At 45.6% G+C, this 17946-nt stretch overlaps 2 protein-coding genes across 3 annotated transcripts; both read right to left on the minus strand.

The window, feature by feature from the left end:
* Positions 1-1252: 1252 nt before the first annotated feature.
* Positions 1253-4295, minus strand: LOC125286142 (caprin-1-like). The gene is made up of 6 exons (XM_048230908.1): positions 4265-4295; positions 3889-3899; positions 2708-2870; positions 2192-2374; positions 1667-1776; positions 1253-1336 (listed from the first exon to the last, which is right to left on the minus strand). Exons 1-6 carry the CDS (start codon positions 4293-4295, stop codon positions 1253-1255), a joined length of 582 nt encoding a protein of 193 aa, XP_048086865.1.
* A 117-nt stretch (positions 4296-4412) lies between these two features.
* LOC125286288 (caprin-1-like) lies at positions 4413-15681 on the minus strand. Of its 2 annotated transcripts, none has more exons than XM_048231225.1 (12): positions 15511-15681; positions 14062-14220; positions 12466-12528; positions 11789-11875; positions 9168-9415; positions 8268-8350; positions 7491-7655; positions 7075-7130; positions 6783-6866; positions 6471-6629; positions 6262-6358; positions 4413-4555 (listed from the first exon to the last, which is right to left on the minus strand). In XM_048231225.1, the coding sequence occupies exons 2-12, from the start codon at positions 14218-14220 to the stop codon at positions 4428-4430; spliced, it is 1329 nt and encodes a 442-aa protein (XP_048087182.1). In that variant the 5' UTR covers positions 15511-15681; the 3' UTR covers positions 4413-4427. The 2 variants fall into 2 exon arrangements, with proteins under 2 accessions (XP_048087182.1, XP_048087183.1); XM_048231226.1 differs by lacking the exon at positions 15511-15681 and adding an exon at positions 14591-14870.
* Positions 15682-17946: the final 2265 nt, after the last annotated feature.

A 17946-nucleotide genomic window follows, 5' to 3' on the forward strand; every position in this document is an offset into this window, starting at 1 on the left:
AAGCCAACCCGTGGCACAGCTAATAACAGTCTCACAGTAAGCCTACTGCATTTATGTCACATCTATGAAACTCTGGCCCTGCGTCCTGATTGGCTGTACCATAAAATTGGTTTGCAGAAATCACTCTCAATGGAAGAGGTCCAGATGGATGTGAGTGAAGCCAAAGCGGGAGCTAAGCGGGCGAAACGCTCTGGCTAGGGTCAGGTTAGGGAGCACTGCCTAGTGCACTTGTACCACACTGGAGGTCACTTTGAAAGTCTGCTAAATGAGGTTCATGCTGCCCTCTGAAGCGTGATTGGTCCACGCTTAGATTGACAGATGAGACTGGTGATGTAGGCGGATCCATGTGGCTGTGGGAGGGGCTTAATCAAAAGAAAGAGGCGGAGCCAAACAAGGAATAGGAAGCAGCAGACAGGCGGTGATGCAACAGCTTTTATTGGAACTGTCTCTTCACAAGCGACATGGGCAACATGAGAGCGTGCGCGCGCGCACACACACACACACACACACACACACACCACTCAGACACACAGGCGCTCACACACAGAGATGCACGCACACCCACACACACACATACCACTCAGACACACAGCACGGACCTGCAGCGCTACACACTGCAGCGGCGCACACACACACACACACACACACACACTCACCACTCCAGACACACAGGCGGCGCCGCACACACACCGCCTTTTTTACACACCATCACAGACTGCACTCACCATGGACAAAAAGCAGACAGACAAGCACAAAAACGATGAGTGCTTTTAGAACCCAAATGCATCTGCAGGAACTGGAGGGGGGGGGATGAGATGGAGACCAAGGGAGAGAGAAAGAAAGAAAGAAAGAAAGAAAGAAAAAGAAAGAGAGGACTACAGAGAGGAGGCAGCGGAAACATCAGAGGAGGGGTGAAGGAGAGTCAGTCGTGTGGCCCGAGGATGCTTTTTTGCATTTCCTTTTGTACAAAAAATAAATTAATGAAAATACTCTTCAAGTTTACAGGAGAATCATCTAGTGTCCAAAACAACTAAGAAAACAAAAAGTTAAAGAGAAAGAAAAGCTGTGCTGAAACCCAAAATCCAGCGGGCAGCTTGAAGCCTGGCGTGAGTTCTTAGTGTTTCCTCTGTGCTCTGGTTAGCAACATGGACGTGGGGGGAGGAGGAGAAATTAACAGAGAGGGAGAGGATAGAGGGAGAAAAAGAAAGAGAGAGAAGGAGAGGGGGATTGGGGGGGTGCACGTCGTTAGCCGTTAGGAGCGTTGCCTGGTCAAGCACTGCAGACTTCGAGAACCCTGGCCTGCACCCCGCTTATAACCCTGCTGCTGATAGCCATCCTGAGAGAGAGAGAGAGAGAGAGAGAGAGAGAGAGAGAGAGAGAGAGAGAGAGAGAGAGAGAGTGTGTGTGAGAGAGAGAGAGAGAGATTTAACATCACAATTGTAATTGGTGCTGCTGCATGAATATGTATGCATGTATGTATGTTCCATCAAGGCACATCTAATAAGATGAATATATGTGTGAGTGTGTATGTATGTACAAACCTGTATGTATAAAGCTGCTTGGCTAGAATGAGGTGTACAGGGGTTTGTGCTCCTCATGCTGAAGTGTGTATGTATATTGGAATGGTAAGTGTGCGAGTATATGTGTGTTTGTTTTAGTGTGTTACCCTCTGGTAGGTGTTGTTGCTGTACTCTCGAGGGGCATTCCCAAACTGAGTCTGGCCATAGTTGCCCCCCGCAGCACTGGGAAATGGAGGCCGATAGCCATCATAACCACCTACGGACAACACACATCAAAAGCACCAGCATTAGCATTAGCACCAGCATTAGCACTGGGAAATGGAGGCCGATAGCCATCATAACTACCAGCATTAGCACTGGGAAATGGAGGCCGATAGCCATCAGAACCACCTACAGACAACACACACACACACACACCACACAACAGCACCAGCATTAGCATTAGCACTGGGAAATGGAGGCCGATAGCCATCATAACCACCTACAGACAAAACACACCACAGCACCAGCATTAGCATTAGCATTAGCACTAGCATTAGCACATTTACATCTCTCCAGCTCTCAGGCCCTTCCGTGTTGTTTCGGCCTTTCGTCCACATCACGCTGGCGTTTTAGGTGCCCAGAGTAGAAATCTTTTGAAATGCCCATTTCTCTCACACACACACACACACCTCTGTAGCCGTTGACTGCGCCACGTGGTGCTCTTGGTGCTCCTCGGCTCATGACTCCGCCCCTGCTGGCCACGTAGAAGGGCTGCCCCGCCCGGTTAAACCCCGCCCCCTGACCCATGGCCTGCTGGGATAGGGACTGGTCGCCAGCCCACGGCGCCACAAAGCCTCCTGAGATGGAAGGGCCTACGCTGGAAGTAAGTGAGGAGGAACCATGTTAGTGACATCCAGTGACAGAGCCAGCAATCCCACACAAGCTTAAAAGACAAATGGAATGGCTTTTCTCAATAGCAAGTATGTCAAGGTCGTACTCCCCCCCTCCAAAGCAGTCACTCTAAGGCATCGTAGATAACAAGTCCAAATCGAGAATGTCTGCAGGTTTCTATCTAAACTGTATCTGTATCTGCCAAATACAAACTTTTGATTTGGAACTGTATTTCGTCTGTGATTGGTGACGTTTCTTAATGGTTCACAAGCTCTCGAGAGCTCTCGGCCTGCGGTCTCTCTTCTCCCCCTCACCTGGCTGCATGTCTGTCTGCTCCTCCGAGTGGGCGGACTGACTGCTGTAGCTGGGGCTAGTGGCTGGAGGATTCTCGGTGAAGCTGAAACATGGGGTCGTTTCAAGGACAATCAGAACGATGAAATAAACTAACGCCAGTTCAAAGAACAGAAACTTCGGTCGCTCGAAATCAGACAGAGGAAGAGAATGGAAAAGTAAAGAGAACAATGCCAGTCCGTTAAAGAGAAAGGCAAAATCGAAAATCGAGGCAGGATCCGGAAGGACAAAGTGTCAAAGTGGAAGGACAAAGAAGTCAGGAGCAGTTCAAAATCGCGCAGTTCAAAATCAGTTCCGCAAATCGTTCAAAATCGAACAGATCAATCAAAATCATCAGAAAAATCAAAGACATCCGTGCGCAAAGATCATGCGAAATCCGGCAGAAATCAAATCAAAATAAAATCCGGCATCCTCAATCCGTTTGCGAAATCCGAAATCAAAATCCAAAATCCGTCGAACATCCGATCAAAACCGGCGTCGAACATCAGATCTTTGGGCGAAAAGGAATCTGTATAAAGGAAAGAAGAAATAAAGGCAATAAAGAAGGAAGGAAATCTGTGAAGAAGAAGAAATAAGAAATCCGGGCAATGAAAGAAAGAAGAAGATAATATCTGTAATGAAGAGAAGAAGGAAGAGAAATATCTGTAATAAAGGAAGAAAAGAAGAAATAAAGGGCAATAAAGAGAAGAAGGAAGAAATATCGTAAAGGAAGGAAAGAAATGAAAATGAGGCGTAAGGAAGAAGGAAGAGATGTATCGTCAAGAGAAGGAAGAAGTAAAGTAAAGGCGTAAAGGAGAAAGAAAGGAAGAAGATATCTGCTTGTGAAGAATATCTGCTTAATGAAGAATGTCTGTAATGAAGAAAGAGAATGTCTGTAAATGAGAGAAAGGAAAGTATCTGCTTGTCGAGAGAAGAGAATGTCTGTCGAGGAAAGCCGAGACAATCGCAAATCATGGAACTAAGTCGGCTGATGTGATTAATCTGATAATACAGAGCTAATAGAGCAAACTACTCATAAACATTTGTGGATAAAGTCACACAAATGCCATAATTCCCACATACACACATTGTAGAAGTGTGGCAGAGGAGAGACCCACACACACACACACACACACACAGAGGGAGGGAGGGAGGGTGTGTTTACCTGCAGAGGGTCTGAGGTGTGGGGGGTTGGATAGAGAGGAGCAGCAGAGGAGAAATCCTCAGGAGGGGAGGAGGAGACACCGCAGGAAGACAGGAGACAGAAGGAGTGGAGAGAGAGACATATATATAGAGAGAGAGAGAGAAAGATGAGGAGAGGTAAATATATATATATATATATATATATATATGGAGGCAAAAGAAGGATGAAAGAAAGCGATGACTGAGGGTGAGAGAGAGAGAAACAGGAAAAGAAAGAAAGAGAAAGAGGAGGGGAGAGCGTTTGAGAGCTCCAGTAGATGAGGAATAAGGACACAGGTCCAACAGTGATAGAAACCAGGTGTGTGTGGAGAAGGCTGCCATTCAGTATCAGGACTCACCTCTGGCTGTGTGTGTGTAGAAGGCTGCCATTCGGTTATCAGGACTCACCTCTGGCTGTGTGTGTGTGTGTGTGTGTGTGTAGAAGGCTGCCATTCGGTTATCAGGACTCACCTCTGGCTGTGTGTGTGTGTGTGTGTGTGTGGGAAGGCTGCCATTCGGTTATCAGGACTCACCTCTGGCTGTGTGTGTGTGTGTGTGTGTGTGAAGGGCTGCCATTCGGTTATCAGGACTCACCTCTGGCTGTGAAGGGACAGCACTGGGCTGAGAGAGCAGCTGGGCTTCTGAGTGAACTGTGGACACACACACACGATTTTAAAAGTGAGTGTGTGTACATGTTAGTCTGTAAGGCCATCCTTAAAAATATTTTCGTTTGCCGTAACCCGACCGACCCTGTCAATTTAGAACCGACCCAAATATTTATTTTTTGCCCCCTTTTAGTCCGACCGACTTGCGGTTGTAAACTTAAGCGCGTTATTACCCGACCGATTGTTTTTTTTACTCTAAACAACCAATACAAATGCAATACAATTTCTTTTAGTAGGCCCGCGTATTGTGAATATAAATTGCCTACATGCAAACGTGGCTCACTTTATGCTCACTTGGCGTCATCTCTACACCATTGGTTTTACGATGTCACACTATGGCCTACGCCGTTTCATTCACAAAAACTGATAACGCTTTTGCCAGCACTAAGTTCTGGAAGAACTGTGGCCAGATCTTTTCTCATCCCTTCTCCCCTAGTCTAGCGGTGACCGTGTCGGAGTATTGAAATTGGTTGTGGTCTATTCAGCATTTCTTTCGAGAAATATGGGTCCGCAACATGGAGACTGCTGGTTCATGAGTCGTGGAGTGAAATTAGGCCCGATGCTTCATCTGATAATTTGCTGCGCAGTTGATCAAGAAACCGCGGATCGACGAAAAAAAGAAAACAAAACGTTTCTGCTATCGATGTCATTAAACATGGAGCCCTACAATTAAGTGGTGGTATGAGCATTCATTCAATCTTTGGCGTCTCGCGAGAAACTGAAACTAATCGATAACGTTGGTATCAAAGCTCCGCTTCAACCTGTTGGAAGGCTATTTATTTATTTAATGAAACTTAATAGAACGGCGTTGTTTTTGGAACTTCCTTAGAAACAGAGCAGAGACTGTATATAATATACTGTATAGCATTAGTATTGTATAGTCAAATTTCAATATAAACGTGGCCAAGAGCTATTGTAGCCTTCTTTCTGGGTACATGTAGATGAGCCCTATGACCCAAAAGTCTGCCATGACCGGACCTCAGGTCAAAGAAGTTTGAGAAAGGCTGGTCTATATAACCTGCATCAGAATGAGGTTTGCAATGAATGCGCCTGAAGGCACGGGTTGAAGACCCAGTCAGTTCTGACACGATATGCACATTTGTGTAAATTCATTCCTACATTAATCACAATGACCAAAATTGAACTTTTTTTTTTTTTTGAATCTTGAAAAAATATTGACCTACCTACCACCCATTTTTTATTTTTTTTTGGCTGTTACTGCAAACAAAAATATTTTTAAGGATGGCCTAAGTATGCTGCATGAGCACCAGTGTAGGGCTGTGAGGCTGAAGAGTCTTGTGTTTTGCCTGGATGAGTATTAGCTGTGTATTAATGAGGGTGTGCATCTGTTTTACGTGTGTGTGTGTAACCGAGGTCGTAATTCGTCTGCCGCTAACGGCCCTCGAACCCGCACACCTCCACACACACTGGCATGGGAGTCGAACACTCTAACCACTGAGCTAAAAGCCCAGGCTTCCAACTCAGCGGTTAGAAGCGTTCTTAAGGTTAGGGGTGTGAGGATTTACACGCGGAACTAGCATGCTAGCTCAGTTCGCCTCCATTACATGTGTGTGCATATCTGTTTTAGAAGTGTGTGTGTGTGTGTGTGTGTATATATGTGTTTGTGCGTGTGTGAGAGTGTGTATGTGTCCGTGTGTGAGAGTGTGTGTGTGTATTATGAGGATGCATACCCATCTGTGCCCTCTCTAGGTTGCGGGCGGGACTCATGGACTGGACAGACACTATGGCGGGGTCCATTGCCGGCCCATCATACTCCAGCACTGACTCCTACAGGCCACACACACACAATTAGTGACACAATCAGGGCAGTTCATCAAGCCACAAACCGCCCGCACACACACATGCATGAATCAGGGCAGTTCATCACACACACACACACCTGCATGAAGTTGTATGTTCCCTGCATCTGGGCCATCAGGTCCTGCACCACCTGTTTGCGCACCACTGGGTCGGCTGCCACGGAGACGGGAGGGGCGGGGTCAGCTGATGTAGGAGGAGCCTCAGAGGGGGGCGGCTGCTGCTGCGTATGCAACGACACCTGACACACACACAGACAGACACACACACACACACACACACACAGACATGCATATCAGTAATTTCACATTTAACAGTAATTAGACACCGAAATGGACCCACTGTTTATCGAGTTATACTTGAACTGTGAACATATGACCACACACACACACACCTCTGCCTCCTGATTCCACTCTGAGGCAGGTTCTTCCTGTGTGCTGCTGTGGGAATCCTGTGGTACGAGCTCCATGTTCACAAACTATAGCAGAGAGACACACACACACACACACACACCTTGAGAACCTCTACACAGCAAAAGGATGTATAGTACCAACACACAGAGGGCTGGCCCTTCAATACAATGTAGTAAAGACACACACAGGTACTCGCATGCACATGCAATAAGGACCTCTAGAAGACAAACAGAAAAAAAGAAGAAAAAAAAAAAAAACATATTTAAAAATCACCTCTTTTGTGTCCACTACATCCTCTGTGTAGTCCTGCTCAGGTGTTCCCTCTGCCACTACAACAATGTTCACACACATAAATCTACAAATCCCAGCATGCACCACAGCCATAATCCACTCAAACACAGGTGATGTGAACCTGTAGATTAACTGATATTAGTAGCACATTATGATGGGCTAGACACTGGAAGTACACCGACTCATTTGTACGTCTGTACTGTAAGCTACTTTGGAAAAAAATAGCAAGACTAAAAAAAAAGACTACAAATCCCATTCAGCCCCACTGGATGCAACGAATGGTTTACTGTACAACTGCACTTTAAAAGATAAACATCTAAATGTATACATGCAAACCTCAATATTGACATTTCCCTAAAAGACTACAAATCCCAGACTGCAGCGGACAGGTGGACTACCTGCTGGCTCCGGCTCCTCGTCGGCCTCTGATGACTCCGACGGGGCCACGACCGCTGCTGCCGCCGAGGACAGCTCCTCCTCACACACTCCATTCTGATGCGTGTGTGTGCGCTGGAAGTAACCGCTTTGAAGCACCCGATCCACAGTCTCCTTCAGGGCTTTATCTGAAGCACACGGACACTCAGGAATTCACACAAGGCGTAAGGATAGACATCGAAGACATTGACGCAAGAATGTACTTTTTTTGAAGATTCACCTCAAACTGATTTTTCGGGATGTTTTTGACATCAAATAATCACATCATTCAATGGATTTAACTAAATCAGTTGTCAAGTACAAAAAATACAATTAAGAGTACTTATGGGCCAATAACTGGAGGAGCATTTAAGTTTTACAATGCGCACGCGCACGCACACACACACACAAACACAAACACGCAGCAGGCTTCCTGTTACACACACAAGTGCTTCCATTCAAGAGGTCCAGCAACACCATCAAATTGCCCTCCATGAAAGCTTCTAGTCTCTTTCTCTCTCTCTCTCTCTCTGGCCTCCAACCCTCAGCCTTGCTGGCAAAAATCATTGTGATGATCTGAACAACTGGAGCCAGCTGGCAGAGCTTATTAACAACATGACCTCATACAGCACCACAGTGCACACACACACACAGCTCAAGAGTGTGGGAGAGAGCTACAGAAGTGTGTGTGGTCACAGTGAGTCAGTGACCACTGTGTGAGTGTGTGTGTGTGTGTGTGTGTGTGGTGCAGTGCCACTTACAAGTGGTCCCTACAACAGGCTTGTCTTTGCCCTCCAGCAACTCCCACATGTGCACGGATGCCTCTTCAAACTGCTCCGCCAACCTGCAACACACAAACACACATAAGATCCATCCATATGCATAGGAAAACTATTACTCAGACTAAATCTGCTCAATGTTCCAAAGATGGTGCGTTTAGGCTGACCTTAATCTGCCAAATGAGTGTGTGTAGGCCTTTTCACACAGAGATTACGCTAAATTTGCGGGAAGAGGAGACGTCTTTTTGCCGCAACGTGTGTCTGAAAACGAGGTGAAAATTTGCCGGCCTGCTGATCTGTTCACATGATGCGGCATTTTGGGGAGCCAGGAGGCAGGATCAGCTAGCAAATTAAAATGTGACGTGCAATAGGGGGCGTGTAGAGTGATAGTCGTAGGCCTTATTATGCGTGGGCCTTCAGATGCAGCAGGTGTGTGATTTCCAAAACCATGGCGGGAGAACCGACTGCACTTTGGTTAGCTTGCATTTGTAGTACCCTACAATGCAAGTGAAGTTGCTTTGCTGTTGCTTATTAGATTCTTGTTAGATTCTTGCAATCGATGTCTTCAGACAATAAAAAATAATTTGGAAGGGAAATAGAAGAGAAGACTTGCCCCCTGCGTTGGCCTTGATTTGAAAATCAGAGGTTTACAGGCTACTGTGGCCTTGGTCAGTGGCGCCGCTAGCCGTAATCCTGTACGCGCTGTGCATACAATTTTTCAACGCTTTATTCATGAAATCGTTAAATATTACAACAATAAAAATAGCTTGTGTAGGCAACTGTCTTAATTGAAACATGCTTCGCGCACAAATGATAGCCTAGGGCAAAGAGAATGGACATCATCATGTGTGTGTGTAGTGAGTGTTCCCTGTTGGCTCTGACCTGCCGCTGGCGTCCCTCTCGGGGTTGAGGAGCTTGTAGAAGTTGTCGAGCGCGATGAGCTGGGCGCTGGTGAGGATGGGGTGGTCGCCGTGGTCACCGTCGCCGCGCCGCAGCTCCTCCCTGACCGCCTCCTCCCCCAGCTGGTCCAGCAGGAGCTGCACCTCCAGCAGCCGCTGCAGCCTCCTCCGCTCCTGCTGCTCGCGCCGCAGCTGCTCCCGCCGGCACGCCTTGCGCTCCGCCTTCTGGAGCTGGACACCGCACTCACGTCAACTACAACTCCCAGCAGCCACTGGGCACACACACGTCAACTACAGCTCCCAGCAGCCACTGGGCACACACACGTCAACTACAGCTCCCAGCAGCCACTGGGCACACACACGTCAACTACAACTCCCAGCAGCCACTGGGCACGCCTTGCGCTCCGTCTTCTGGAGCTGGACACCGCACACACGTCAACTACAACTCCCAGCAGCCACTGGGCACACACACGTCAACTACAACTCCCAGCAGCCACTGGGCACAGACATGGCCGCTAAAACTCCCAGCAGCCACTGGGGACACATTAAACTCCAAAAGCCACTAGGCAAAGACATATTCATGGGGTGATTCAGTTGACTTGTCCCGAGTTGGAAAGTGCTTTAATCCGGTCACCAATTTATGCATTGCCCGGTCTTGCTGTGCGTGCAATACAATGTAACGTTTTGTTTTCCAGCTGGTTTGCTAAAGAAGCTAATGTAGCTAACAATAGCAATAGCTACTGCCCCCCTCGTGACTCGAGAAAAACGCACAGCACTTGTTGAAAATAAAATTGTAAGTGTGACGAAGCTGTAGTGTTAATTTTGTCACCTATTTTTAATTTAGTCTTAGTCTTAGTCTTGTGACGAAATGTCCTTTTTAGTCTTTGTCATATTTAGTCATTCAAATATCATTTTTGTTAGTCAAGTTTTAGTCGACTAAAAGTCTCGTCATTTTAGTCTAGTTTTAGTCAAAAGAAAACTAAAGGTATCTTAGTCTTAGTCAGTTTTAGTCAACACATTTTAGTCTTTTTTTTTATAACTAATTATTTCTGATTACCATTTGAGTCAAATAGTGTTTCACACATCTCAATTTTCCAACAATATTGTGTGTCCACAGGGCTACTCGTCTGTTATAATTACTCATTCTGATTTATACAGTTATAGCTCGGCTGGGATTTGACCATAGACAGTAAAAGATTTGACTGGACCACTGTCATATTAAATAGACCAGTGTTTCTCAAAGTGTTGTCCGTGGATCACTGGTGGTCCATAAGCTATCCCAAGTAGTCCGCGAGCAGACGTGGTAAAATATAATATAGATGAGTTGTTTGCAATATTGAACCAACTTGTATGTAAAAACAGTTCTGCAACACTGTCTATGTAAGATTTGCCAGTTTAAATCATACAGTATGAATCCACACAATAAGCAAAGTGGTTCAGTGAGTAGGCCTATTGTGTAGACTAATTATAGGCTACTGTTGAAGTAGGTCTAATCTTTTTTTTTTTTTTTAGCTAGGGTTAGTTTAGTGGTCCTGAAACTGAAAAAGTTTGAGAAACACTGTAGGCCAAAGTATTAATGTTTTACTCCGCCTTGCTAGATGGCGATATGCGCCCAAACACAACACATTCCCCAATCAGACTCTCCATCTTAGCCATAGCTAACCTGCTAGCGAACTTTCTATATTAGCTTACTTGCTAGCAAACTTTGCATCATCAGTCTAACTAGTTAAATAATTGACATTACATGATAAACATTTTCGTATGGACATTCTGGGGGATGTTAATTTGTATGAGAGAACCTTCAACTTCTGGGTATGTAGCATTGTGGCATAAAGCTTATAGTTAGCTTGCTAACTCTTGCAGAAATCTCCAGTGTTCTTGTTCCATGTAGTTTAAGTGTTGCAGCCACAGGGTTGCAGCAACAGCACGCGAGACTAGCCTACAGGAAAGCTGTTGCGTATGAACTCATTCGGAATATTTTGAAAACATAACAGCTAGATGTTCTGTCTTCTCATTTTGTAGACGAAAATGAAGAGAGATTTTATCTTAGTTTTTATTTCATGCAAAACATTTTAGTCTCGTCTTTTTTCGTCAACAATAATGCATCTTAAGATAGTCTTAGTCAGTGTTTCAGGACAATACTGCCGTCTCGTCATCGTCTCGTCTTAGTCATGAAAAAAAAGGTTGTTGACGAACATATTTCCTCTCCTCTCGTCTGACGAAATTAACACTACGAAGCTGGTATATGAATGCAAGTGTAAATCATCCCGTAGCTTGTTTAGATGAGCCACAAGCTTGCTCTCGTTTTCTAGGCAAGCGCCCTGCACTACCGAGACAGCTGCTACCCTGGTGGCGTCCATATTCTTTCCCACAAAGACAAAACTGGAACGCTACAGTACTACAAGCCAAGCAATTACGTCACGTTTGTGCGAACAACTCAGACAGTGCGAGCCAAATGGATAGCAGCGTCAATTACAACTCCCAAGAGCCAATGGGGACAATCAGGAAAACTACAACTCCCAGCAGGCACTGGGTACACAATGCTAAATCACCTTCCAAACAACAGAAGTCACACAAAAGACACAAAATGGTGAACACACTCACATCAATCCCCAGTGCCAAAAAGTTCTTCTGTAGCTCCCGAGCAAAATCCAGATTATGGGTGACCTCCTGGGATTTAGCCAGGGCATCCTGCAGGGAGAGGGGGGGAGAGAGAGAGAGATTGAAGGGGGAACGTAGGTGATTGAGGAAGATAGAGAGAGAGAGAGAGAGAGAGACAGACAGAGAGAGAGAGAGAGAGAGAGAGAGAGAGAGACAGACAGACAGACAGACAGACAGACAGACAGACAGACAGACAGACAGAGAGAGACAGAGAGAGAGAGAGAGAGAGAGAGAGAGAGAGAGAGTTGAGCTGTGTATGTGTGTTGTAGCTATAGTTTGTACTGTGATTTGGGGCATTGGTCAGAGTGGAGATGCATTCTATAAGGTAGGTGTGTGTCTCTGTGTCTCTGTGTGTGATTGAGGGCAAAGGTCAGAGTTCTAGAAGATAGGCCACTGCAGGATGGAGCTTGGAGACGGTGGACGGGAGGCAGGGGAGTGTGTGTGTGTGTGTGTGTGTGTGTGCGCGTGATAGAGAGAGAGAGAGAGAGCAAGATGTCTATTTCCATATCTGACACTGCCTAAATTAATAGTTGTCGTGTATTGTACTTTTCAGACTGGCTGTGGTTTACGAGTCAAAACCACACACACAGAGACTCTCTCTGACACACACAGAGACATACCAGCTGATCAGCGTTGAGGTTCTCCCCTCTGTTCTTCTTGCTCTGGTAGTCCTCCAGCTTGCCCTGCAGACAGAGAAGAGTGTGTGAGTGTGAGTTACGGCTACAGCTAGTCTGAGAGAACAGGAACCTCCACTTCCTATTGCGCAATATGAGCAGTGAAATCACTGCAGTCCTCTCAGGCCACCCTACGTCACCAATGTGCCCCCACATAAACACATCATACAGTTTCAACTAAGCCCCCACACACACACACACACACACACACACACACACACGTGTTGGTGTGTGCGTGCTCTGTGTTCTCTCTGGGGCCGACTGGCCTGTCAAGTGTGTTCCTCCTCTGAGATGCAAGATAAGGCTGAATCATCTCTCTCTCTCTCTCTCTCACACACAAACACACACACACAGACACGCACACACGCACAGTGCTGTTGTCTCTAATCTAGGCCTGACACAGTGTGTGGGCAGTGGAATCCCATCAGACCCAGGCCCAGCTTTGAGCCAGAGGCCACTACCATCTCTGTTCCATCCTGTTCCATGACCCCAGGAAGTCACCTCAACGTTCCATACGTCTGACTGTACCCATGCCAACCGGAATGTCTAACTGCTTTCTGCTTGCGGTAGGCCTACAGAGGAGCAGGAAGTGCTGGGCTAGTGTTTGTAACTGAAGCTAATGATACTGTCAGTTCAGAGGTCAGAAGCTGGTAACTTAACACTTTATATTCCGTAATACTGCAAACATACACGTGGTGAATGCATAAGGTGGTTGACATATCTGAATAGAGTCCTTGCCTGACGTGAGGAGAGTTTGTATATATGGAATAGTCAGTAAAGCTAACACAGCATCATGAGCTTGGCTAAATCAATGCCCAGACAGACAGTCAGACACACAGAGTTATAGGTGCTCTAAGCGATGCAACACGTTTTTTGGGCTAAAACATTAAATGTCACTTACTGCAAACATCACCTAACCAACCGCTGGCTGACTGTGTCCTGAATACACTGTAAAAAAATGTGTTCTCTGTGGACAGCACAGGCTCCAAAAACGGCAACAAAAACAACCTGGGCAAACCTAGCCCATAAAAACATAACAAACTGTTCCAGCAAATCACAGACGAGATGCACGTTTAGGAGAGTTTCAATTGCACGGAGGGAGGGGGAGAAATTAGCGAGCTAGCTTTCTGTTTTGTTTGAAAGTCAACAGAAGTGACGTTACCCAGCATCGCTTAGAGCACCTTTAAAAGTTAGTTATGACAACTTCAGAGTTAATTGGTCAGATGTGGTGGTCTGTGGTAGGTGAGTCGGAGACAAATGAAGAAACACTTACAGTCGCAATAGATAGTAAACATGCAGTCACACACACATACAGTCAGATCCCAAAGTGAAATGAATACCTGATCACCTATATTAGTTGATACATTGATAGTGTTACACACAGAGCACTCACAGTTAAAATCTGTCACACATATACAAGCCAGATTCTGTATGATAGATGGCCAGATAGATAGGTGGATAATTTCAATAAAAAGGCAAAACAAGCTCACACAAGCACAGAGAGTAAACACACAAAATTGCATTCTTCTGCCAAGTTACTACCTTCTTCTTCTCCATGTTGCGAACCTTCTTCTCGATCACCGTAAGGACTTGCTTCAACGCCTCCGTTTGTGATCCGCCGGCGCCCGAGGCCACAGGGGCAGAACCCAGCTCAGGACTGGTGGAGTGCACCGAGCTATCGCCATTCATCGCAGAGGGCATCTAAAAAGCCGAGAGAATTGGTAACGGGGTCAACCATAGGCCTACTGCACGGTTACCAAATCGTATTACCATGCATGAACAACATGTCGCGTTAACCCTAACATAGACCAGTAAGTGAAAAATGATTGTGCTATTCTGAATGCAACGCTTTAAATACAGTATGTTAATAACCAACACAACATTAAAGTTAATGCACAGGCTTAACGTTATTAAGGCAATGGCCCTTCGGTGTCGAAAAAGTCTAGCCTAGGCACAATCTAACAATGGGTCAAGCAGCCCCTAACAAACAGTTGTTCCTCTGGCAAGAGGAAACTGCAGTTGCTGCTGCAGTGGAGGCGAAAACGATAGCTACAGAATGTTCGAAACTTACACTGCATTAAAAGATGCTGTTAAGGCAGCTTTCCCACGAAACACTGCTACAAGAGCTAATGTTGCGTTCCTTGACAGTTGGCTAACGTTACTTTCTTCCAAACAATCAGATCGCGTAATGCACTGATTTAATAACACTGTCACTTCAAAATCTTGATCGATCTGCGAAACGAACGACTATCACACGACTGAAACACGTAACACTTGAAAGAGAATAAAAACGAACTGGCAAACAACGATGCGCGACCTCCTTTGTCAGCCGAATGACCGTCGACAGATGACAAGCGGAGATTAACTAGCGGGGCTAACTGTTAGCTAGCTAATATTATAGCAAGCTAGCTGCTAAACGACTAACGTTACATTTGAGGAAAATGCTGCCTGTTAGCAAAGTTGGTCAATAAACAGGATAGGAAGACGGTCATGAAGTGGATTTCTAAAAAAAAAAAAAAACTCTTTCATTAATTACAAATACCCGCAAGATTTAAAAAAGTATTATGTCTAATTTTAATAACAGTCTCAGTTTATTTCCTTTTATTTAAAACGGCTAGCCATCTTCCAAGCTAACAACAGTCTTCATGCCGCTACCATGTTAGCCTGCAAAAGCCGCACGGCAGTGGCTTTTTCTAGGTTGTCACAGATTAGCTGGCTATAGTGGGATAAGTAATGTTATCATGCGGTTTTCAATCCGGTTGTTCTGTTAGCAAGATAATTTGATGACACCATGAGCAAAGTCCATCAGGCATTTTTCTCTGGCAAGTTAGGACCAAATGACTGTAACGTTAAGTTAACTGATTCAAGTGCATTTTCAAAGAACTGAACTGGATTTTCAATCGGATGCCCCTGACCCGGCCGGCAGAACCAGACATGGGCTAATATATCGTCCAAGTGGTGAAGTGTCCGTCGTCTAAAATGTTGTCTTACCTTTTTACTCTTTCCTATTCAAGGAGAAGATGTCTCGTCTGTTATGGAAATATTTACGCTAAATGTATGTATTGAGAGTCGTATATCTTATAAAGGTTTGGAAGTGTTGTAACGTCAAACGAACCAGCACGTCGGCCTTCCGACTACTAGCCTACAAAACACGAAAGTGAACTTCAAAGAATTGATGAGGATTTAAGGCCCCTTTGGTGTCCTGGCAGTGCCTGAGTTCATTTGGGGAGACTCTTGCCCGCCATATTATGAATATGGACTATTACACACAGCCTTTATCCAGTCCTCACACATCAAATACACTCAACAAAGATCACATTTCACCTGGTTAAATAGCTGAAAATAAATAAATAATGTAATACTGATTAGTTTCTGACTCCTCTGTATTGCCTTATAGGCCCAGTGCCATGTAAAGCTAACATTGCACTAACTCAAAAAGTAAAAACTATTTTGTATGTGCAGACTATAGCTTTTAAGCAAGGCTGATAGAGCAAAAGCTACAAGTTCAGGCCTACTCTAATTCCAAAAAATAAAGATAATAGGGAGAATCTCTTGTCTTGGAGAATCTGAAATGACTCTGACCATCTTCCCCTGAATGCTAAAGCCAGACAAAGGGGTCAGAAGGTTAAGTAAGCACAGAATCACACTGACTGGCAATCTCAACAGGCACTGTAACCTCTTACATCACCAAATTCTGGAAATGACATCATCCCTGACCATCTGGGGGGATAGGCACAGCGAAAACAGCGGAGCCAACCTGTCCCTCAGAATAGCCTATAGCCAGGCATTTCCAGGCCCTCACGGACTACAAGCCAGCCTGGGCTATTAGAGGCAACATCCCTCTAGCAACAACTGAACCGCTTCTTTGCTTAGAAGCGCGACACCAAAACAGCACCTGCCACAGAGACCCATCTCTGCCCCGACAGGCGTGAAGAGGGACACTTGCTGCTATCAACACTAAAGTCAGACAACATCCCAGGTTCACAGAATCACACTGACACCAAGGTAGGCTATACATAAACTCATATGCATATAGGAAACTGGGACTCGAGTGCCTACCTCTGCAACTAGCTGTTACATAACAATACCTCAAGCAGCATCACACACTGAGCAGGGCCCCCCCCAAGACTCAGTGGAACAATCACATAATTGCTGTGACACACAACTTGTTCACTGCCCTTGGGCCAAAGATTGTTGTTGACTTCGGAGGTCACACCCAGCACCTGCCACTGACCATCGGCAGGTGCTGTGAATGGAGGAAGCAGAGGGACCACCAACACTGCAAAATCCAGGTTCAACTGTTTGTGTAGGCCTAGGCCTATATGAGTAACCTATGTGTATCAATATTTCCCCCAACATCAGTAAAAGCAGTCCGAATGGTTGTTTGAACTACGGCTCTATGTTGGCCTGTATCTTACCTCACCACACAGTGGCAGTAGAGAGCCTGCACAGGGCACACAGATGAAAGTAACGCCACTGTGACAGAATGTTGGGAAATGAAAGTTCTAAAGATTAACTGGGCTCATTGAATTCAACATGGAATTTTAGAACCTTAAACTGCATCTAAACAGAATGTTTTAACAGAATGCTCAAAACTCCCTTGTTGACAGGTTAAAACTGGTGGTGGTCAGACTGACCATGGTACAAGTCTGTCCCTTTAGTGATAACAACAGAGGGCATTATTATAGTAAATAGCTTTAGGGTTTATGTCTGTGATTAATACAGTACTCTCATCGCACAGAGTGCATTCAGAAGCAACTGCAGTGGATTTGAAATGATGAACTGTGGTGGTTGTTGGTCAGCATTTCTTCGTGCTTATACATATCATCATGAGGATGGGACAAGATGATTCAGAACGTTAATTAATACTTGAGGATGGGATGATGCAGAACTGGTGCAGTGCAAATGACAGATTCCACAACTTTTATCCCTGCCGCACATTTACCAACAAGCCCACCCTCATGCCACACACACACACACACATACATAAGCACAAACACACACACACACACACACACACACACACACACACACACACACACACAACACACACACACACACACACACACACACACACACACACACACACACACGTGTAACATCCTGCATGGTATATGGATATGGTGCCTGTGAGTGTGAGTGTGTGTGTCTGTGGTGGGCCGCAGGCTTGTGTCGAGCCATACCATCCACTGTGCGTCAGTGCCAGCGCGGCATTGTGTGTGTGTGTGTGTGTATGTGGTGGTGATGCGATTTATTTGAGCTGACAGCAGGGAATGGATCACTTCATCTGTTCAGACGCCTATTAGGCTTCCACTGAGACGACACGAGAGAGTGACGCAGCCACCCAGACACCAAAATACACAACACACACACACACACACACACACACACACACACACACACACACAGAGAAACACAGACACACAA

This window comes from Alosa alosa, chromosome 21, assembly GCF_017589495.1.
Source record: "Alosa alosa isolate M-15738 ecotype Scorff River chromosome 21, AALO_Geno_1.1, whole genome shotgun sequence".
In the NCBI taxonomy this organism is placed as follows: Eukaryota; Metazoa; Chordata; class Actinopteri; order Clupeiformes; family Clupeidae; genus Alosa; species Alosa alosa.